The 22,248-nt window shown below is 46.9% G+C and overlaps 3 protein-coding genes across 3 annotated transcripts; all 3 read left to right on the top strand.

Moving 5' to 3' along the window:
- Positions 1-5,088: 5,088 nt before the first annotated feature.
- Positions 5,089-5,457, top strand: PtA15_8A578 (uncharacterized protein; the record flags this gene model as incomplete). Its single annotated transcript, XM_053172021.1, has 1 exon — positions 5,089-5,457. The coding sequence occupies one exon, from the start codon at positions 5,089-5,091 to the stop codon at positions 5,455-5,457; it is 369 nt and encodes a 122-aa protein (XP_053023227.1).
- A 10,328-nt stretch (positions 5,458-15,785) lies between these two features.
- Positions 15,786-16,263, top strand: PtA15_8A577 (uncharacterized protein; the record flags this gene model as incomplete). Its single annotated transcript, XM_053172020.1, has 4 exons — positions 15,786-15,806; positions 15,885-15,971; positions 16,050-16,133; positions 16,243-16,263. 4 exons carry the CDS (start codon positions 15,786-15,788, stop codon positions 16,261-16,263), a joined length of 213 nt encoding a protein of 70 aa, XP_053023226.1.
- A 2,258-nt stretch (positions 16,264-18,521) lies between these two features.
- Positions 18,522-19,525, top strand: PtA15_8A576 (uncharacterized protein; the record flags this gene model as incomplete). The annotated part of the gene is made up of 5 exons (XM_053172019.1): positions 18,522-18,824; positions 18,896-19,076; positions 19,153-19,209; positions 19,288-19,373; positions 19,466-19,525. 5 exons carry the CDS (start codon positions 18,522-18,524, stop codon positions 19,523-19,525), a joined length of 687 nt encoding a protein of 228 aa, XP_053023225.1.
- Positions 19,526-22,248: the final 2,723 nt, after the last annotated feature.

Here is a 22,248-nt window from a genome sequence, read left to right as displayed (position 1 = left end):
TACTCTTTTGACACAAAAGCAACCCGGTTCGCTACGCTTTTGGCGCTCAAAAGCGCTATTAGCGCCAAAAAGCGCCAAAAAGCGTCAATTTGTCCGCTGCGCTATACTGTAGCGAAGCGGCAAAAAAAAGCGCTTTGCTACGCGCAGGCCAAAACTGCAGTAGCGGTTCTGGCGCTTTGCTACCGGTCAAAGTAGCGATTTTCCGCTAGTGCTAACGCTATTCTGGATCCAGAGTAGCGTGTTTCCGCTTCGCTACGCAAAAGCGCCGCTTTTTGTAGCGAAGCGTAACTCTTGCAGTGTTGCTAGGATCGTGCTCGGGATCGAAGCTGCCAAGAGTGACCTTCCTCCTGCGCCCCCCCAATCACAAGTTTACGCTTTCAAGCCTCCCTCGAAGGATGCATCTGCTGCAAGTCTTATCCTTGCCCGCTTCCGCACATACCTTTCAGAACACAATCTTTCCGACCTCAAAGTGGGAGGGAGAATCCAATGTATCCCGGTAATATGTTGCCAATTTTTTGTTGAAGATATGGCCCACTTCAATGTCCATCATATTAGCTTTGCATGGGATGACTCCCCAGACTTGCCTTATAACGCGTGGTTTGCCAGTATGCTATGGAAGCATTGGACTTTTGCAAAAAACAACTGCCTCTTGCACAAATATGCCATCTCACCGACCGACAATACCGCTGCCAACGGTCACAAGGTTATCTTCCGTTGGATTCACGGGTGCCAGGATGAAATTTGACAATCAGCTCATAACCTCTACTGGCGTCAACTCAAGTCCGCCCGTGAAAAACAAAGCAAAAGGAGGAAGCAGGTCCGTCTCCAAGCTAGCTTGCTCACAAAACACGCAATCTCTCTTACTCCTGCTCTTCCCCTTCCCTTGATGCACGCATATCTGCAGATAAGTGATCATCGTGTCAACACTTGTGTGGCCTTGTCTCTCCCAGCAAGTTTAACGCGGATCTTCATGGATCCGGCTTACACCTCTGACACGGAAGAAGACGACGAAGGCAACCTCTATCGGATGCACTTGCCGCGGCGCTCTCAAGAATTAACTCAATTCGCTCACAAACTGGATGTTGCCACTGTGGAACGTTTGCGCAAGGGAAAAGGAACTCAATATGTGAACAGGGTTAAATTACTTGAACTGCGTCAACGTGATCCTATCAACACATCCTCCGTTGTGCCAGTCCCCATCGGTCTTCCTTGCAACTGCTACGCTCCTACCTTCCTCCAATCCAGAGGCCACGTCGCACAGCAAGTCTTGAACGCTCAGGAGGAACCGTGTGAATTTCCGGCTATCTGATCTTCTTCCTGCCGTTATGGAGCTCCGTCCGGTGCTAGGCCGGCGGCAGCGCTGGGAGGGGAAAAAAGTGCCTGGTGGCTGCCCTCTCGGATGGTCCAGAAAGAAGCCGTAGGGATTTGAGTTCATAGCGTTTTGGGGAAGTGGTTTTGATTTGTTTCGCCGGGGTTTGGATCCTTGGCGGCGGTTTGTTTTGATGGGAGATGATTCTGGATGGGTGATTGGACTCTGGGATTTGGACTCTTGGGACTTGGAAAAAGATTCTTGAAATTTGATAACCCCCTGACTTGGATCAGAACAGGATGCTATGGCCTCCTATCCTCCAAGTTTGCCTGGAACTTGGATTCCTGGAGGCCTGTCACAGACATGTCATCATCTCCTTGCGCGCCCTGCGCGCGCACCCACCACAGACAACAGAAAGATAGGAGAAGAAACAACACAAAGAAAGGAAACAAAAAAATAACGGACCTACTTCGCGCAGCAGCAAAAACCTCTTCGCGCACAGAATTGACCGTCCCCCGACGTTGATCCCGCTGTGCGCGCAAGCGGAGAAATACTTCGCCCACAGCGACTTCCCCCAAAAGAAGGAGGGGATTTTTCCCAAATTCTTTTTGATGGATCAAAAGAGGGGGTCTTAACTGCCCTCTCCAAAAAATATTGGATTTTTTGGAGGCGTCCTTGTCATGTAAAAAAAATCATAATATTAATCCAAAAAAAGGAACCCGCTACCCCAATAGCCCACCCCGGGGACTTTTCACCGCTAAGACTTCAGCGGTCGGGTACCCAGCCCCTCGAAAAGAAAGTTCGAGGGGCAGCAGCTCCGGGCCCGGCTATTGCCCAGCCGCCGTGCCGATGGCCGGCACAGGCCATCAAGCGAAGTTACACACTCCCCCAATGACCGGCCAGCACCTGTGTGCATGTGGCACAAATTGTCGGTCATTGAGGGGGTGTTCACTCGGACCCGGTCTTTGAGGGAAGTATGTACTCCTCTCGATGACCGGCACGGACCCGGTCATCGACAGGAGTGAACACCCCCTCGATGACCACTAGAACGGACCCGGTCATCAAGAGGAGTACATACTTCCCTTGGTGACCGGGTCCGTTCCGGTTCACCTCGATTACCGGGTCCGTTCCGGTTCACCTCAATCGAGAGGAGTGAACACCCCCTCAATGACCGGGCCCGTTCCGGTCATTGAGGGGAGTGTTCACTCCTCTCGACAACCGGAGCAACCAGGTCACCAAGAGGAGTATGTACTCCTCCAAGAATGCCTGGGACGTTCCGGTTATTGAGAGGAGTACACACTTCCCTCGATGACTGGGTCCGCTCCGGTCGTTGAGAGGAGTGAACATTCCCCTCAATGACCGGTGTGGTAGATGGAAAAGTGGAAAAATAAAAAGTTTTTTCTATGCCACATAATTACTCATACTAGGCTTCAAGATACCATCAAATGGACCTCAGAAATGGATTCTACGGCCAATTTCACCCCTAGTCACCACTGGAAGCACCCCTGGACCCCCTCTAGCGTGAAAGTTACACCTCATGGACACATATCACATGGCCAGCCCCAGTAACCCAGCTGTCACCTGCCTCAACCCAAGTTTCACAGTAGTACACTTATACATATCACAGGATACAAACAAACATCTCCCTGTCAGGCTACACTCATTACATATTAACTACATACACTCCTTTATATACATAGGATGACATCATTTACACTGTTTCTGCAGCCTCAGAGTTGTGTATACACTAATTCCCCCTGTATGACAGCTCATGCAGTCTACTGTCACCTCATGCATGCGTTAGAATGTTCTGTTGTATATTCTGACACCATTCATGCGCCCCTGAGGGGTTATGACATCATTTGTATCTACTCCCACCAGCTAAAATCCCTCACCCTGTTGTCTAGATTAGCTGAAACCCTAACCCACAAGCCCCTTTGGGGCTCCACTTTTGTCTATAAAAGGAGCTCTCTCCACCCCCAGTGGCCTGCTCCCCAGTTCCTCACCCAGAACTCACAAGTCACCCAACACTCATCCACACTCAAATCCTAAACTGACTGGCCAATAATTCAGATTGCTGCAACCATTTGTTCCATGGTTTCGTCTGCTAGGAACCGCCGACACAATGGACTTCAGCTTTTTAATAGCATACGATTTGTTTCAGCTGGCTTGACTGAGCGGATGAATGAATATCTCCACCTAATTGGTCTTACATCCTGTCGACAAACCGCAATCAGTGCTCTCACGGTTTTATCTTCTTGTGCGGCATCTGAACTGAAGACGGCAATGAAGCTCAATGAAAGCTTTCCATTGGGCCCAAGTTTGTGCATCGATAATGTCAACATGGAGCAACGTGTGCATACACATTCAATTGGCCATCGATCAATGATGTTTCATGGCACCTGGGGCTATATCCATCATCCACCGCCATCCCTTTTAGCCTCTGTCGATCACACCAAATTTACATTAGACTCGTATTACACAGCCCTCAGCCATCTTCCTGATTTCGAAATTCAACCATCTCTGTTCCTGCCAACGTATGAAGAGAACATACATTTTGAGGAAGTTCTTAAAAGCCAAATTGCACAAGTCATGTATCATTACATAGCACAACCATTAGATCCAAAATTGGCAATCTCAAGGAAGCCTCCTCCGATTGATCCGATAGACTGCTCGCCACCAAAAATTCAGATGCTGAAGCTCATGAAAGCTTCTGATAATTCCGCGGAAGGCTTTGGACAAGTTATCGAAATGATCATCAATCAAATCGGCCTAAAGCCAGAGGAGTTTTGCTCGCGAGTTCAGCTCATTGATGGAGACCTCGGGACATCTCAGAACTTCAACTCACTTCGGACGCTGCGCACCCCAAGCAATTTTCCTGATCACCGACTTCACAATATCTCTTTTCAGCTGGGGGCTTCACACACCCTGTGGAACATTGCACAGAGTATCTTGACAGCACACTTCGGAGACCAAGAGCGATCAAATGATCTTGGCGCCTGGCAGTACTTGCATGCACTGGGAATCCCTCCGGAGAAGGCTATCCCTAAAAAGGACTTCACGTCTATGATTAACAATATCGAAAAAGTCCATGAGGCAACCATTTTTTATTGTCTTCGGTACGGCTGTTGTGTTTTTCACTCTGAATGAATACTCTACTCTCGTGCTAATTTTTGTATGTTTTAGTTTAATGATGGGCACCGAAAATGAACCTATTCCCAATGTGCAACCAAAGATTGCTACCACTCAATGGAACGAAACCATAGAAGCGTGCTATACCAAATTCTTTTCACCCGAGGCTCGCCGAGCCACCTCTAGAGACAGCTCACCAAAGTTACATGCACTTCTCCTCCGTTTGCATGACTTTTCCACCGTTGTGGAGGCTAATCGTGCCATGAAGGCAGGAGATATTGGTCGAGTCATGAAAATGTGGAAAATCTGGTCAATCATGACTCAGGCGCTACCGGGACTCGTGAACTATCGATCTTACCTACCTCGCATGGTCCTTCTCCTCCAGAATATACTTCCCCCCGACGTTAGCAAGTATATTCTCCACACTCTTCTCATGTCACCAAGTGGCCGGCAAAACCATTTTGTTGCCAAGGATTACTATCTGGAGCTGCAGAATTACTCGCTGAAATTCCTTTATAATCAAACTGGCTTTGGCACCCGGGTCGAAAGGTTGCAGGAGATTTTTTCGTTAAACATGAACTTGGTGAGCCATGACCGCATTTAAAAAGACAAGATTTCACATCTGACTCTCTATCCAGCTCCGTTCAATGTTCCTCAGCCTTAGGATGGAAAGGGGTGGGCGATTGGTCTATCAATCTCACAAGAACGATATCACCACTCAATCACTTGAAATGTTTGTTCGCATGGCTCGTAATGAAGACATCACGGATAAAGACCACAAAGACACGAAGCAATCTGTTCCAGACTGCAAAGACCTCTTGTTAGAAGGACTTAAAGTTCTTCAGAATGATATAACTTCGGGAAAAATATCTCGACTAAAATTGCATTTCTTCTGGGATGCTCCTGCCGGAGAACTAAACCAAAGTATTGTCCAAGAAGATCCAACTGATCTTGAAGAAGAAGATCACGAAGAAAATGAACAAACAGTCACCCCCGAGACTTGTTTTGAAATGTAACCCGCACATTATCGACCTCTCGGTCGAGTTGCTTTGAGAGGCTGCAAGTGCCTTCATTCGCTTGTTTGCTCGGTAGCGAGCAGCCGATTCCCTTCTCTTTGCCTTCTTGGCCTCCTCCGCTTCCTCCTTCAGTCGCTCTTGATTCATGATATGTTGTTGATAGCTCACATCGCCTTTGAATCTAGTAATTAAATCCATCAAAAACTGGAGTTGTCCATCTATGGCCTCGCCACCGATCAGTTTTTTTAGATTGGACATATCTTGTAATTCATCGAGATTAGAAATGATTGCGTTGGCGTGCTCTTCGCGGAATACATCACGGCCAGCAAACCGAGATGATCTGCCCATCCGAGTGTCATAATACTCGTGGAAAGACGAGAGCAAGAGATCTTTGAATTTGTGGACAATGGCCTGATCTTCCTCACAACCCAGCGAGGTTTTTCCAGCATGACGAGTGTGCTTTCTCTTGTTAGGATTGATGTTAGTCGAATCTGAGAATTCTAGCTGATCGATCATCGCGTCGTCAAAGTTGTCTTGGGTTAATTCCTTGAGGTTTCGGACAAGTTTGTCTCCGGATTCAAAGTTGCAATTGCTGCAACTGCATGGTAGAAACTTCAGAGCTTTCTCGCGTTCAATCTCGGCGATGTAGTGCGGATCATCCTTGGAAAGAGGGATATAGCCGTGTTTGTTGTCTATCGCGAATACCACTCGAAGGCATAGAGGGGTAATAGCAAGTGCGTCCATACGATCATCATCCGACTGTTGATGAATATTCGTAAAATCATTCATTGTATTTTTTCCCCCCTTCCGATTTCCTTCGACGAAGAGGATTGCAAGACCATTCTTCCCATCTCTCCCACACCTGGAGCAGGAAATAACTCATGTAAGTAACCAAAAATCATTATTTCGACAGATAAGAGTGTATTCAGCTGTACCTTCCAATCATTTGAAGTATATTTGCAGGATCGGCCCTGCCCATGTGGATGACACACCTAACGCGCTTCCAATTTTGCCCGAGGCCAAGGGCCATTGTCGAGGATATTATGGGAAATTTCCCGTTCGAAAACCCTTCAACGACCAAATCTTTATCTTTATCGCCGGTACAAGCATGAAATCGCCTTGCCAAAGTATTATTTGGATCCAAACAATTTTGAGGGGTCCCCCGGGCCATGTCAAGCACTTTCAAAACTGTAAGCGTTCGAGCACGAGTTCCGCTGTAGATCAAAGTGGGTACAAGATCTTCATTCGAATTCTTCTCTTTCAAAGGGAAAACATTTAGTAGGTCCAAGTTTGATTGCAGCGAAGAATTCATTTTGATGCGGATGATACGAATTTCCGTCCGAGTCAATTCACCTCGCATGATGTCAACTAGATCCTGCGTCAATTTCAAGCTTTTCAAGATGGCATCCATCGCAACTGGTCGGCAAGTCGCTGAAAGAAGCAGTATAGGTGCGCTGTTTTGAAATTGTAAGTGCACCGCAATTTTACCGTAAGACGGTCGAAAGATTCTGATGTCTTCCAGTCGAATAAAGACCGCATTCACTCTCCTTCCATTACTCTCCACTAGTCCCCAAAGGTACACCATGTGAGCCTCGTCTACCACTACCAAGGCAAGTCGTTGCTGGAATTCTGTGCTGAAGTATACCGAATCCCAAAGCTTGTTGTTCAAAAATATCTCCGGGCTGAGATACACAAAATTATAATCGCCCTACTTGATTTCCTCCGCTACGTTTTTGTTGAAAGTAAGCTTTGTTAAATTGATGGCAGTGAATTTGCCTTTTTTCTCGGCCACTTGATTGTCCCCCAAGGCATCCAGGGGGTTCAGAACAAGAACAACAGGCTTTGCGTTTTGAGGCAAGAGCTTAAAGTAGATTTCGGATATTCTCGACTTTCCGAATCCAGTCCCAGCCAACAGAAACGTGTTCCGACCCCGCGCAAGATTTGCAACCGCATCGATTTGAAGGGGTTTGGCTTCTTCGCCGCCGTAGAACCTCTTCGCTTGGGATGCAATTGCCGCCTTTAAATCCGAGTCGTTGCTTTGAAGAAGCTTCTTGAGGATGGTCACGCCGGTATTGAGTTTCTTTGGAGTACTTCCAGTTGATTGTGGACTCGTCTTTTGTGCCGGTTTACTTTGCTTCGCCTTTACGGATGGAGTGCTTAGATGGCGATTTGCCGTCGGGATGCGTTTCGATTTTCTAGTCATCGTTGGCAGAGTTCAACTGTAAAGGTACATTGTGGACCCAATTTAAAATTTCCATCAAAATTGTATAACTGTATGTTTGTAAGTTGATACTTGAAAAAAACCGTGAGACTTTGTCTGATCCGAAGAAATTATAATCCGGAGGGTCAACAAACTTTAATTCACCAAACCTGCGAATGCCCTTGCAAAAAAGTCTGCTGAGCAGGCTATTTATGGCCAAATTTTACCAAATAAAAGCCAGCAGATTCCCAAGATGGGAAGCTATAACCATGCCAAGAGGCGTTTAAAAAGGATTTGTGGTTTAGTTGGAATTCTGTCTTGAGTTTATTTTTTATCATTTCCCTGCCAAAATTTGGCTGTCCTCAGGCCGCGGGTCTGACTTTACAAGTAAGCCTCTCCTTCGGAGAGCGTCCCTTCGGGACGCGGGGTCGGGCCCCCCCGACCCTCCGATCGAGAGGCTTAGTTAAGCTCGGACCCTCAGGCGCATGCATATGCATGACGCTCCTCTCAGGCAGTAGGATCAAGCTAACGCTAAATCCTCTGCTCCCCTGTAGCCACGTCAGCAACAGACGAAGCGCCCAAGCGACCCAAGCAAACCCAAACCTTCTCAAGGTGAGTAGGTAAGCTGGGATCGTCAAAGCTAGGACAGCAATGCTGACGAGAGTCCTCTCTATGATACAGCACGCCAGCTTCTGACGCCAACCCGGACCGTTCCGGTTCAAGCCTCAGCGACAGGATCACCAGCCCCTCAAGAGGAGGTAAGTCCTGCGCTGCAGTGCCAAGTCAGGATTGACAGAAGCTGACCGCCGTCACTTGGACATAGAAATCGGCAGCTCCTGCAATCTCACAGCTTGGATTGGCTAGTGTTGAGCGCAACGCCTACCGAGTCCCTGTAAGAGAAAAATCTCCTAAGCTTACTCTCAGGAAGCCCAGTCACTGACGACTCTCGCAGTGACCGATCCACCCTACAAACACATCTGTCTTCAGCCGCCTACGCGTGGTCCAAGCTGCTTTGCAGCCCTTTTCAATTCAACTTTCCTCAAATCTCATTACCAGAGTCGGCCTCCAATCCGCTCTTAGGTAATAGTTGTTTCCTTTTCTTCTCTAAGTCTCTGTGCCTGACAGATAGACCTCTTTCTCACAATGAAATTAAATCTCTTAGTTCTGTGAAAACTAACAACAACTTGTGGATCAGAGAGGATTTGCAGTCTGCCTTCCAAGTTCGCAGGCGACAAGATTGGATTCCGTAGAGAGGCCTCAGGGAAGCTTGGCTTGACAGGTGATCGATCTGAAGGCTCCGTTGAGGATATCGATTCCGACTGAGTGTGGCTTCAGGATGACTTAACTCTTCAGTTGATCGCTCGAAAGGCTCGGGATTGGCGGACGTATAAAGAAGATCGGAAAACTTGTAGCAGGCTGTCGGCGTAAAATCTTCAACAACACGCGGACCCGGAAGAGATTCAAAGGTCTCAGAATCTTCAGGAAATTCTCTGGCAGGATCAGCGTAACACAGCCCTTCATTCAATGGATCAAAAGGCTCCAACTCAACACCCGTACATCTCTCTTCTGGTTCAGCTCTAGCAAGAGGCTTGGATGCAACAACGGCGGGAGGATCAAATAGTTGGCGGCTTCTGCAACTCGCACTTGACGGTTGTGGGGGCTGGGAAAAGGCGCGACTTGGCTCTTCAGTTGACTCATCAGAAGAATCCGACTCTGTGTCCCAATCTCCTGTATCGAGTTCCAGAGATGTCTTGGGCAAGCTGTCCACAAACCGGGTTGAAGGTGGCTCCAAATGAGTAGTCCGATTTGTTATTGCCGGTCGATCGATCACCTCCGATGAACTAGATGAGTGGAGCAAAGAGAGCCAATAAGCCAAACAAAAAGCTTGATATTGGAGTTGTTGAATTTCTTCTTCATCAATATCTTCATCCCAAAGTAGATAACAGCAGATTGGTCCAAAAGATAGGCAAAAGTAAGGATAATCTTTGGCGGGAGAGATCCCTTCCTTCACCGACCAGTACTGCATCAAGTCTTCCAAATGCTGAAGGGTGAACTGAGCTGTCTCAACCAGTCCCCAGTAGGAGAGCATAGATGCCTTGAGCTTTCTCCAATCATGATCCTTGAAGCCATCCAGGGTCGCAACCACATCCATCAACTCTTTTGTGCGAAGGAAGAAACAAATCTGCTGAGCCATATCATATTCCAAGGCTCCATTGGCTCGGGCCGCCATCTGATAAGATTTGAGAAATTCCTCGACATTGGTACCGTCAAACGCGAGATCTTGATCTTGAGGTATGATTTCAACCATCTGAGCTGGAAAGATATGGTCCGCCTTGACCAAACTCGACCAAACAGGACCTAAAGAGGAGACCGCGGATCCGAGGGGCTCACAAGAGTGGCTAAAGTGATGCTTTGAAAACGTGTGTAGAGAACCCTGGAGGTGCACTATGGAGGGGACTTACTTGTAGCTCTCCTATGCCCCGCTGCTGAACACTCTAAAAAAGAAGGAAGGAGGATTGAGGACCGGAAACGTCTTGATCCTCAAACGGGGACGGGACCAAATCCTGAAACGAGATCAACGGCGATGAATGGATGGGATGTGCTCTGAGGCACCGTTGGCGCCTCAAAGGACTCCGCGCCTTGTGTCGCGAATGCTCAAGAATTGATTTGGAATCAAATCAAAGCGGGTTCAGCTAGGATTCTCAGAATTCAAGCGTATAGAAATCAGAAGACAAAGTAAAGTAAATTTGCAACCACCAAACGCCTCAAAACCACAGCCAAGACTGTAAATCTTGAGGTCGCTGGTTTGATCCCGGCTTGGGGGACCAAATATGGAGCTCTTTCCGGTGCTAGGCCAGCGGCAGCGCTGGGAGGGGAAAAAAGTGCCTGGTGGCTGCCCTCTTGGATGGTCCAGAAAGAAGTCGTAGGGATTCAAGTTGATAGCGTTTTGGGGAAGTGGTTTTGATTTGTTTCGCCGGGGTTTGGATCCTTGGCGGCGGCAACACTGGGTCGCTACGCTATTTCAGCGCTACGCGTTAGCGTAGCGGCAAAAAGCGCCCCTCTATTTTGCATAGCGTTAGCGCGCTGTTAGCGCCGCTACGCTGTGCTAATTTTCAGCGGCGCTAACAGCGCGCCAATTCTTTGTTAGCGTAAGCGCGCCGCTACAGTCTCTACGCTACGCTGCGCTGCGCTACAGCGCTTTTAGCGGAAAAAAGCCCTTTTTTCCCACTAAAGGCGCTGTAGCGCGCGCTCTTTTGCGCCCTGCATGTGTAGCGTTAGCGCAATTGCGCGCATCTACGCTAACGCTACGCTATCAGCTAAAATAGCTGCGTAGCGTTAGCGCATATGCGTGCAATTGCGCTAACGCTACGCTAAAAAATAGCGCATTTGCGCTGCGCTACGCTAAGCTAACCGCTATGGTTAGCGTAGCGACCCAGTGTTGGCGGCGGTTTGTTTTGATGGGGAATGATTCTGGATGGGTGATTGGACTCTGGGATTTGGACTCTTGGGACTTGGAAAAAGATTCTTGAAATTTGATAACCCCCTGACTTGGATCAGAACAGGATGCTATGGCCTCCTATCCTCCAAGTTTGCCTGGAACTTGGATTCCTGGAGGCCTGTCACAGACATGTCATCATCTCCTCGCGCACCCACCACAGACAACAGAAAGATAGGAGAAGAAACAACACAAAGAAAGGAAACAAAAAAATAAAACAAGAAGAGGAATCAAGGAAACAAAGAGACAATAAAATCTAAGAAATGAGGAAGAAGAAACCATAGGAGAAAGAAACGGAAAAAAATACAGAGGAAAGAAAGACACAATTCACAAATAAACCCACAGTACATTCTGTGTTAGGACCAAGAAAGAGAAAAAGTGGGAAAGGGGAGGGAAAGGGAAGTGAGAATGAGGAGAGTGGGGGAAAAGGGCCAAGGAGGATCTGAGAGAATCTTGGGATTTGAATCTTGAGCCTTGAGGATCTTGAGGCTTGAGTCTTGATCTTGAGGGTGGTTCCTTGAAGTTGATGATCTTGATCATGACTTGTTGATTTGGACAGTCTTGAGGCCCTGAACCAGTTTGACCACCACACCGTTGTCAATGAATTTATTCCATCATTATCTTTACGACCTGCTTTGTGATGTCACTGTTTTGATTTAACACTAAACTGTGTATTCACTCAAATCAGCTTGGTATCTTCCTGGACGTACATTGAAATTTCTTACTGTGCTAGCTCCTTTTTCCTTTTTTGGATCTATGTATGAAGTTTGACACATAGATATTCATCAGTTTATATATTTTAGACCTGAATTTGGAAGAGTCCTGTATATAGCGCACCTTGATTATATTTACTTCAATGCTCCCTTGTATGAAGTAACAAACTATCTGAGTAGTGCAGGTTTGGCCTAGCCAATAGGCACAATCCGTTGCCTGACTTTCTAGGCTCGGATTCCAACATGGGTCCTGGAGTGCGTCTTTATAAGTGCCCAAATGCCCTGCATTCACACTCACTGTACTCACCATCAAGTAGACTTTCTGTGTACATGTCAGGTCAATCCCCACCCCACCTGCCCCAATCGTTGCCAGAAGGACTCAAACATTAGGATCATGCCTAATTGTGGCTAAGCTATGTTCCCTCTGCTGTAATGAGCGGCTGCCATCTAGTTGTTCAAAGGCAATCCCTTCTGCAACCAGTGCGACACTCACACTGGAAACAATCTTCAGCAACTTGTTTATATATTTCACGTAAAAATTTCACACCAATTGAACCACTCACATCTCCAGGAAAGATGTCCACTGAGAGAAAATGGCCGCCTTTGGAACTTTGCCACCTTGCTCCAAGTACAAGTGTCCCTTCAAATCTGTCATCAAATGTACGATTTTTGGACTATCACGCCAAGCTGTTTCCTTCTTTGGTAGGTCATATATTTTGCATCCATCAATCAAACCTGGGTGATCACAATACAGTCGCGGTATTGTTAATTCTTGAAAAAATTCCGAAGAATCCCAGCTACCACTGCCTTGGTTGACTCCAAACCTGTCGGAAAAATTGTGATATCGGTTGCGGTAGTCTTCCTGCCAAGGTTCCGGCAGCAATAGGCCTACATATTCCTCGACTTTAGGTGGGAGCTGGAGCACATCGGTTTTCAGTCTCCTCAACGACACATTTGCCAGCAGTTGTTGAAGCAATTCAATGGCCTTTGCTGATTTACATTGTATATTTAGTTTGATGAATGGCTGCCATACTTCTTCCCTTGACCACGGGTCCACTCCTAAAAATTGTAGTAAGGTGTACAGGTCACTCAAGTGATTCTGCAGAGGCGTTCCCGTCAAGCATAGTTTTTGTTGCTTCCTCAAAGCCAGAATGGCCCTGCTTCGCTTTGTTGCTGGGTCACGGATCACACTAGTCAAAAAAACTCTAATCAGCGGTTTGTTCTACAAAATCCCAAAGAGCACAATTAACTCACTGGGACTCTTCTAATATGGTGTGAAACCAGGTTGCTGCAAACAACGCATCACACCTGGACTCATAATAATTTACTACAGTGTCATAAGTTACTAGAACAATATCATTGGCCCCAAGAGTTAGTGCCGTCCACTTTTTTTGCTCTTCTCCATGATAAACCACATATTTAGTGTGACTCAGGTCAAGGTTCTTTTTGATCTCCGCCTCCCAATTTGCCAAGGTCAATAATGGGCATATCATTAAGGTTGCCCTTGCGTTTTCCTCTTTCGTATTAGCAAAGGATTCAGCCGCATTCTTCAAAGTTAGAATCAGCGCTAGCAAAGTTAAATTCTTTCCAAGCCCCATATTGTCAGCCAGAATTGATCCTTGATTGTTATGATTAATCTGCTCCTGGGTTCTCCCCGTATTCACTTTGCGGTAAAACGCTTGCTTCAGCCACTCGCAGGTCAAAGAATTCCAAAATTCAGACAGTATTGTTGATTCCGGGTATTCTAACTTCGTAATGAATTCCACGGCTTGTTGCAGGTGCGTCAAGAGGGGTGTTTTGCAGCCATGGACCAATTTTGTTGGTGCCAACTGTCGCCCAACCTTGGCATGCAAAGAATGGGGAATGCCCAAGCATTTTTCTGGACGGTAGCCTTCAACAACTTCAAGTTTCAGATTACTTTCTTCAAACATCCCGAGTACCTCGGCAGCATGTTCAGAAGGTGAGAAAGGTATTACGATTACGGTGAGCGTTGGTGTTGGTGTGGGGGACGCGAAAACGGAGGCATCCACAATGACCGTTGGGTGTGATGTTGCGGAGTTTTGACCAGTTAGAAAGGTATTCAGCTCCGTTGAGAATGTGCCAATAGGGCCTACGAGCAACTTCCTCAAAACTTGGGATAGGGGTTCGCTGCCATGACCAATCTCTGCCCCTGGCCAGGTAAAAACTTTGATGGCTTCTGGTCCTTTTTGAAGGAGCGCTTGTGTTTGGCTTGGGTATTTGATTGACCCTCGAAGGCAATCAACCATGATGCAATTGCTGGATATTGTTCCTAGGCATTTGAAGTTTTGCACGTTTTTGGTTTGGGTATCTTGCTGCTCTGGGGTCATTTTGTTTTAGAAGAAAATGGACAGTTAGTATTTACCAAAAATAGTGGATAGATAGATGACAGAAGATGAGCAAAACAGAGTGGATATCTAGTTGCGTCTGCTGTGTGGCAAGTCAGGTCAAGCTTTTGGATTGGCTGTGTGGCACCAAGCTTTCCAATCGGCTGCTTGCAAACGTAAAAACCACCTTTGGTTGAGCAAAATCTTGTGGATTGGTGCCAAAACTTCATCTGATGATTGCGTTGTTTGGCTGAATCGTTATCAACCCATCTGTGTGTGCCGCCTCCGTAAGCATGGGTCAGCGACCTGTACCCCCAAAGCAAAAAGCAAAGTATTTGAGTTCATGAACACAAAAGTGTACACACAATACATACACATGGCTAGTTTGGTTGAAAACAACTCTCAAATACTTGATGTGATATAGAACAATCACCCAATCTGGGAGCTCATTGCAGTTCTCCCTTAACTTTGACATCCGGGTTAACTTGTACATTTTGGGTAAAACGTTTATAGGAGAGTTTTGAATGTGTTTACAACTGAATGTTTTTTCAACATCATCTGTGAAGATAGAATTACCCGGTTTCTTGAGCACAGATCAAATCATCCCTCAGATCTGCAATCCTGACAAGCATCTCATCTCAATCAAAGTACAATAGTCATTCTAGGCATCCTGCCTCAATATGTCTGGTTGGATTATAACAGTTTTTTGTGTTTTGGTCTTGAGATCAATACAAATTGAAAAAGAAAAAAAAAAAAAAAAGGTGACATCCAGGCCTCAGGACATGCCTGCTTTGCCTACAAAATTTCTACCAGTTTTCAGAGTAAGGGCAGAAAAGAAAAATACTTGTATCACAATAAATTTGCTGAAAGCTGCTCTTGAGTACTCAAAAAAAGCTCAGGAATTCCAAGAATGTGTTTGTGAATTGTAAAATTGAGCTAAACTGGACATCACATCAGAATTAAAAGGTAGTGATATTATTTCAACCCAAAGCTATCATACAAGTGATTCTTACCTAACACCAATGTTTTAATCATGGCAATGTGCACCCATTGCCTTGCTTTTGGTGGTGGTGCTTGTTGACAAAATAAAGCTTCTTTCTATATCCGCGAGCTGCAGCAGTCTGTTTGTTCTCGCCTGAAAAAAACAATCAAGGCGAGCGCCCCAAAAATATGCCGGCAAAGTGATGCAAGCAGGCCTGGCCGTCCCTCCTCCCAAGAGAGTGGCAGGATGGGGGACGGACAAACAGACATAAATAGGCCAAGCCTCCCCGGCGAAAGAACACACTTCCCATCCTATTCCTCAGTATCCCCCCATAACCACCTAACCACGCGAGAACTCCAGTCTTCTCCAAGCCAACCTGCAAGCTCCACATAAACATATGTTTAACTTGAACCCCGTGTGCCAACATGATGAGCCCAATGATCTGCAGCCTCTCCTTTTTCCTCCTTGTCTCCGTTGCCAGCACCCTGGCCACACCCATCTCCACCCGCAAATCCCACCTCGCGCGCCGGTTCAGCGGCAAGGCTACTCACTTCGCGCCTGCAACAACACAAATTTGCAGAGCGACTTCATCATGGCTATGAATCAAGCACAGGTCTGCTGCCGCTTTGCTTTCCCTTGCGCCCCTGGCTTGTCAAGAATACTGACCTTTTCTCTCTCTTTCTCGGAATAGTGCAAGGGCGGCTTGCCGTGTCACAAGACGGTCTCCATCAAGAACGATGCCACCGGGAAAACTGTGAAAGCACAGGTGACCGACAAAGTGCGTGCCTAACAGCCATTCTCATGATGATGCTCCCAAAAACCCAAGTGACTGCAAGTCCATCTTTCCGCTACCCAGTGTCCTGGCGGTGCCTTCAGCTCTCTCGATCTTTTGCCTTCAGCCTACCAGGCCATTGGCAACATGGACCAGGGCGTCTTACCGGTAAGAATTTTCTCTCGCGCTCTCTCTGGCGAGCTTGCCCACAGGCTCTCGGTGCTGACCAGCAACACACACTTTTGAACTTCATCCCTCTGCTATATAAACGACGTAGATCTCATGGCAGTTCGAGTAAATCAAGATTCCGCTCATTTAACCATTATCCTTTCTTATCCATGCAATTTTTGCGTACCATAGAGGGCTGCAACTGGCTTGTAAACCACATCCACAAAATATACATAGAATCCTTCCCCAAGGCTGCGTCTCTCCAAAACTCCGGCCGGTTTTCTCTAAGCCTTTTACTGCTTGTGCTATTCAAAGACAACCCCATGTATCCATACAAGTTGTGTTGTATGAGGCCGGCTCTAATCATCATATTTCTTGGTTGTTTGCATTTTTTGATGGTTTTGGCGTGAGTGAATGATTTGGGAATATGTAAGGCGAGAGCATGTGGTGGGAAGCGCAACTTTGCTGCAGTGCCACGGTAGCGCGGCCATAGAGGGAACCTTTTTTTTGTCAACAAGGTCTGCGTCCGGTGGACTGGGTGCTGTTGTAGTGAGCACGGTCTTATATGTATGTATTTATTTTTATGGGACCGGCGGCCAATCCGAGGTCTGGTCCGACTCAGTTCGGAGTGTGCGCGGTCCTGATCAGCGGGCCTGGCCCGGAGCTCATGGGCTTGTTCTGGCGGAAGGGTTGGGGGCATGCCCTATGAACCCAAGAGGGTTGTGGACGTAGTGCAGACTGCAGTATCTATGTACCGCGGCCTGTACTTGGCGTATGTATCTGACACGGGTGTCAGAATTCATTTTTTGTTTTTGTTTTGGGTGGCACAACCAATGTCGGCCCAGGTCCACCGTAGGGCTACCTTAGCGCGCGGTGCGGATGGTCTGAGCGTACGCACGAAACGTGTATGAATGAGGTCAAAAAATGTATGAATTTTGGCCAAATTCTGGATTTTAGGTTACGGTCATTTATGGGGGGTTTCCTGGGTCCTCCTTTGTCTTGCCCAGGAGAATCTGAATCACCCAAGATATACACTGCATGAAGTAACTTGTCGGACAAGCAAGTCCGATGAGTGATCGGACCGACTTGGTCCGACGAGTCCAGCAACCCGGCGGTGCTAAACTGCAGAACTCGACTCCGGGTAATTCCAGTCCGAGCACTTGTCGGTCTGGCGTGTCCGACGAATTAATTTACGCAGTGATCATATTGTGTTTTCCGAATAGCTTGGAACGAGATGGTTTTTTATTTTTTATTTTATGCATTTATTCCAAGTGGCCAGATTAACTTCTGGCTGAAGTATCCCACCACCCTCATATCCCTTACAGCTTGTGTAACGGGTCCGGTTCTTGGTGGGCCCCTCCGTTGGGGCGGAGGGCAGTGTCCGCTCGCATTGGTACTGGGCGGGCTAGGTCAACAATGAGCTCCGGTTCAGAATCTGAACTCGGTTTTTACTGAACCCTGCTTCAAGATCATCTTCCAGAGGATGATGGCTTTGAGTTCTGGGCTGCGTCTGACACCTGTCAACTCAAAACTTGGACTGGATATGAAAAATATGCAATCTTCATGGATCCACCAAAAAAAAAAAAAAAGAAAGGTTCCAAGCTTTACCGAAAAGACAATACTTCTGAAACTTTGCCCGCATGTTTCGCTCGAACTTATGCTCCGACTCCTCGCGCTTTGAGCGGTGCATTAGCATATGTCATTAATCTCGGCGACTCGGTTTTGCTGCGATCGAAAGCTTGGCACCCTGTCAGGACCAGGACCCGCTCAAGGAATGTTCAAGCCGTGAATCCATTGATGGTTCCACCTCCGCTCACTTCGAACCTCTAGTCTGGAATCTCGGCGACTCGGTTTTGCTGCGATCGAAAGCTTGGCACCCTGTCAGGACCAGGACCCGCTCAAGGAATGTTCAAGCCGTGAATCCATTGATGGTTCCACCTCCGCTCACTTCGAAGTCAAACTTGACAATCTGCGAAACTGCACAGGCTTTGACCTCGCCTCATCCGATCGCGTCTCATGAACCACATACCGCTCGACCACTGACTCGCATTGCCTCGACCAGCCGAAGACATTCAAAAATCGATGTCAAAGAAACTTGTAGCTTAACGAAACCCAGTTTTTGCGGGGATGTTTCACATAGAGTTTTATCAGCAGCATGAATCGCTTGGTGAAAAGCCTATCAAGCAGATAATGAAGAAGGCAGGCCAAACCCGGAGTCGAGACATGACGAAGACAGGCCTATATTTAAGGCGACCTCATTTGAGATTTGAGGGGTTGCCACACCCTCTCTCTTTCCTTACTAAGTTACACTTCACGTGGCCATAAATATTTCAGTCGAATACATTTTTGCTTCGAAAAAATCCCACCTTTCCTAACTCCGATCCCAACATGAAAGTTTTTAGTCTAAATGTGACCATCAGCCTTGTAGTAGGCATGGTTTTTGCGAGTCAAAATTCCCAAAACTCTGTTTCCAAGCTCGTCCGCCGAAGCAACGACAAAGACCACCCTCCCTTCACCAACACTTACATCATGAATGATAAGCCAGACTACTCACAAGGTGTCTTGACAATCCATTATCCCAATGGTGCTCTTGCATATCAGTTCCAAAAGACTTATCAAGATGTTCGCAGAGGAACTTCCACTACGCAGGTGAGAGACTCAAGCTTGCAACCGGTGTTATTCCTCAACTCCGTAAGTATCCACCACTATTTTTGGGATTTTAAAATTTATAATAAAAACTGAATCCATTTTATAACTTTCAGCAAGACGATACATGCTTTAAAAAGTCACACTTTATCGAGCCAAATGTTACCGGAGCCCATAATAGAGTTTTTAAGATTGATCCCAGAGGCCTGAGGTCTGATGAGTGGACCTTCAGCTTTATTGCCTCCTGGGGGGAAGAGATCTCGTATCGCTACAGGAGAAACTATTTTAACAAAGGAGGTAAGTCTAGTAGAAAAAACTTGTGGCCTTGATCAACCCTATATTTTTGAAATCTTACCAATTATTTTATTTTTAGGCAAGCTTTTCGAGACTAGGAAAGGCGGAAAGGAAGTTCAAATGTGCTTATTAGAAAGTAAGTCTGTTCTCCGCGCATGCTTATAGAAATAGAAATAGGAGAGCTCAACATCTCGGAATTTCACAACTGAACTAGATCAAACTCGTTGGGAATCTTGGCTGAACCCTGGACGGAAGGGAGCAGCTGCTTTTACCCTCTCTTGTGCTGCAACTGCCGCTCAGGTACGTATCCATGATTGAATAAAAATAGAAGTCAGATCCTGGGGAATTTATCTGATTGCTTCTGAACTTCATTACCATATTTTGTCTAAAAGGTCGAAGCGGTTACTTTAATGGCCATGGTTTTGGCCAGAGCAGATGTCTGTGGAATTTGAAATCAGACCTTTCTGATGAAGTGTTTCCGAGTATGCCCCAACTGAATACTGCATCAGAGCCGGGCAAAAATTGGCAACTTTGGTTACTTCATGTCCAAATTTTATGAAATCAGATCAAAAATAGATCTTGGCCCTGGTGTTTGGACTTTTTCTCTCTCAGTGCACAAATGATCATCTGATGGAGTTGTTTGTGACTTCTTGCTAGAATCCATTCATTTTTTCATTTACTGAGCCATTCTATTATCGAAAAGAACCATGTTGTTTGCTCAAATAAATTGAAGCATGAGGAAAAAGATAGATGAGTGTAAAAGCTTCCCTAGATCAAGACAGCCCTGGCAGTACCGCCAACAGTGATAGTGGCGAGGTCGGGTTGGGTCAGCCCGTGGGTAGACCTGATGTAGAGATAAAGGGTTATGTGCCATAAAAAGCAACCGCTCTGCTCTTCTTCAAAACTGATTACCGGGCTGAATCTAACTTGAATAAGTACCTCCCGCCTCACCGCTGTGGTCGTGTAATCTGGCATGGGCGTTCTGATATGTCAGGGGTCACGGGCGCGCATTACTGGATGACTTTCCGTTGAGATCTGCGGGTCTCCCAGAAGTGATCTAGAGCCCAAAAAGCTAGATTTCCCTGCGGAAATCTGGACTTTTTGGGTCCAAACCAACATCTGCGGGGGTCCCAAATTGCACGGAAATTCCTCCACTAACTGAGCACGAGGACTTGCGTATGTCTGTAATTGCTCGGGGAATTGCGGATCGGGAAGCGGGGAGGAGCTGTACAAGTTACAAGTTACAACTGATGGTGGCAATGCTGCGTCGCCCGGAGCTCAAAGTGGAGCTTATAGACTTGAAGCAGGCAGGCCAATCAAACAGCCGTTTTTTTTAAAGCCAATGTCACCGACTCTTCGATCCGTCTGTTGGACTCCTGATATTTCCTTGCCTGCCTTCTGATTTACGCCTCTGGCCGCTCGGGCCCGTTGCACCTGATTATTTCGGACCTGGTCCCAACCCTGACCTTCCTCTCCTTCAATCCCCGCGTCACCTGCCCCCCATCGTGACTTGCCATGGACAAACGGCCGTCTTGACCAGCCTTGCAATCGACAAGCTGCCCAAGACAGCCAACCACCAAGTCCTTTCTTCCTTGGCGGGGTCAATGGGATCCCACCAAGGAGGAAAGAGCCTCTCTCAACACTTAATCACTCTTGCACTATGAACGGACAACGGCCCCCTTTTTTTTGTTGATCGGCCGCCGGGACGTTCCTTTCCTTCTTCGACCAGGGTTGATCAGACAACTGACGTCCAACGGCCGCATTACCCGAACTTAACTAAGTCCCTCACTTGCCTGAGGCTATGCCGGAGGTACTGAAATTCGCCGACCCTTGTTTCCTTGAAACGTGAGAGTCTCCCCTGTTTTGTGGTATTCTAGAGTGCAATCATAATCAAATAGAAAAGGTCGTCCTAAAATGCAATCTTGAGCTTTTGGTGATATGTTGTGCGAATACAAACACATCATCAGCTACTTGAAAAAACGACGTGTGCCGTCTGAACCCAAATTTCATAGTATGATTGATAAGATGATCGAGAAGACAAAAACTTACCTTGCTGAGGCGCTTGGTGAACGATTTGAGGCCCTTTCTAAACCTCTGTTTGATGAAGTCAAAGAACATTTTCAGCCATTGAATGCTATCACATTTTGCTGAACACATGCAATACAGCAGCGACAACTTCGATCTGTAGTTCATCACCCGGGACCATTTCGGCGCGGCTGACCCTGGTGATTTTGAGCAAGTTAGCATTGGTGACGTCGGAGGCACCGGAGCCAACGGCGACGTGAGAATGTGTATTACCACATCAAAGGGATATGTACACATGATGAAAACCCAAGACCCAATGGGTTCTGGGTCAGGTTTGAGCAGCCCTCAGACCTCTCTTTAAAAAACCAACCCAACCCATTGAGACCCAATTAGATAATTGGGTCGGGTTCAGGCAGGGTTTTTCCCACTCACTAAACATTAGTTAGTCATTGCTATCTAAAGTCCTCCAGAGTGTGTTGCAATGAGCTTTGCGCAACTGAGGGGGCAAGAGAAAGAGTTGTTCCCTTGAACATTGGAAGGACATATCAGGGGTTGATACAGTATTAATATCTGTTTTAATGACGGAAAGAAGGGATTCTTGTGATTCTGGTTTGCTTGCCTGAGTTTCCAAGCCGTGGGTTTCAAATTTGGCTTTGAACTAAGTCCCTCACTTGCCTGAGGCTATGCCGGAGGGACTTATGACTAATCAGGGATTCTTGCATGAGAGATATTTTAGATTTGGTGGTGTTTTCCTTTGAACCACCAAATCTCAACCCTGACCATCCCCAACCTTCTAAGCACTGCCAGCATAATTGGCTGGGCTGAGTTTATCCTATTTAAACTGTGATGCACTCAACCAATTTAAACTTGGTTGATCTCAACTGATGCAATTTAAATCCAAGGGACCCCCCTTAGTTTTATATTTCATTGGTTGAGATTAACCCATTTTAAATTGGTTGAGTCCATCCCAGTTAAACTGGGATGACTTCAACCTAGCCAAATATGCTGGCAGTGAAGTTTTTGGTGGATGGTACTGTGAGCCGCGCCTCCCGCGTACTCACAGGAACAATCATCAGCCTGTCACAGACGCCGGACCGGGCGCTCTCTTAATCCCAGTTCCCCCGCCCCCTCCTAACTCAGTAGGGAAGTA

The sequence above is a fragment of the Puccinia triticina genome, chromosome 8A (assembly GCF_026914185.1).
Source record: "Puccinia triticina chromosome 8A, complete sequence".
NCBI classification, from domain to species: domain Eukaryota; kingdom Fungi; phylum Basidiomycota; class Pucciniomycetes; order Pucciniales; family Pucciniaceae; genus Puccinia; species Puccinia triticina.
The sequence above is the reverse complement of the archived record's forward strand: the minus strand, read 5'-3'. Positions and strand labels throughout refer to the sequence as shown.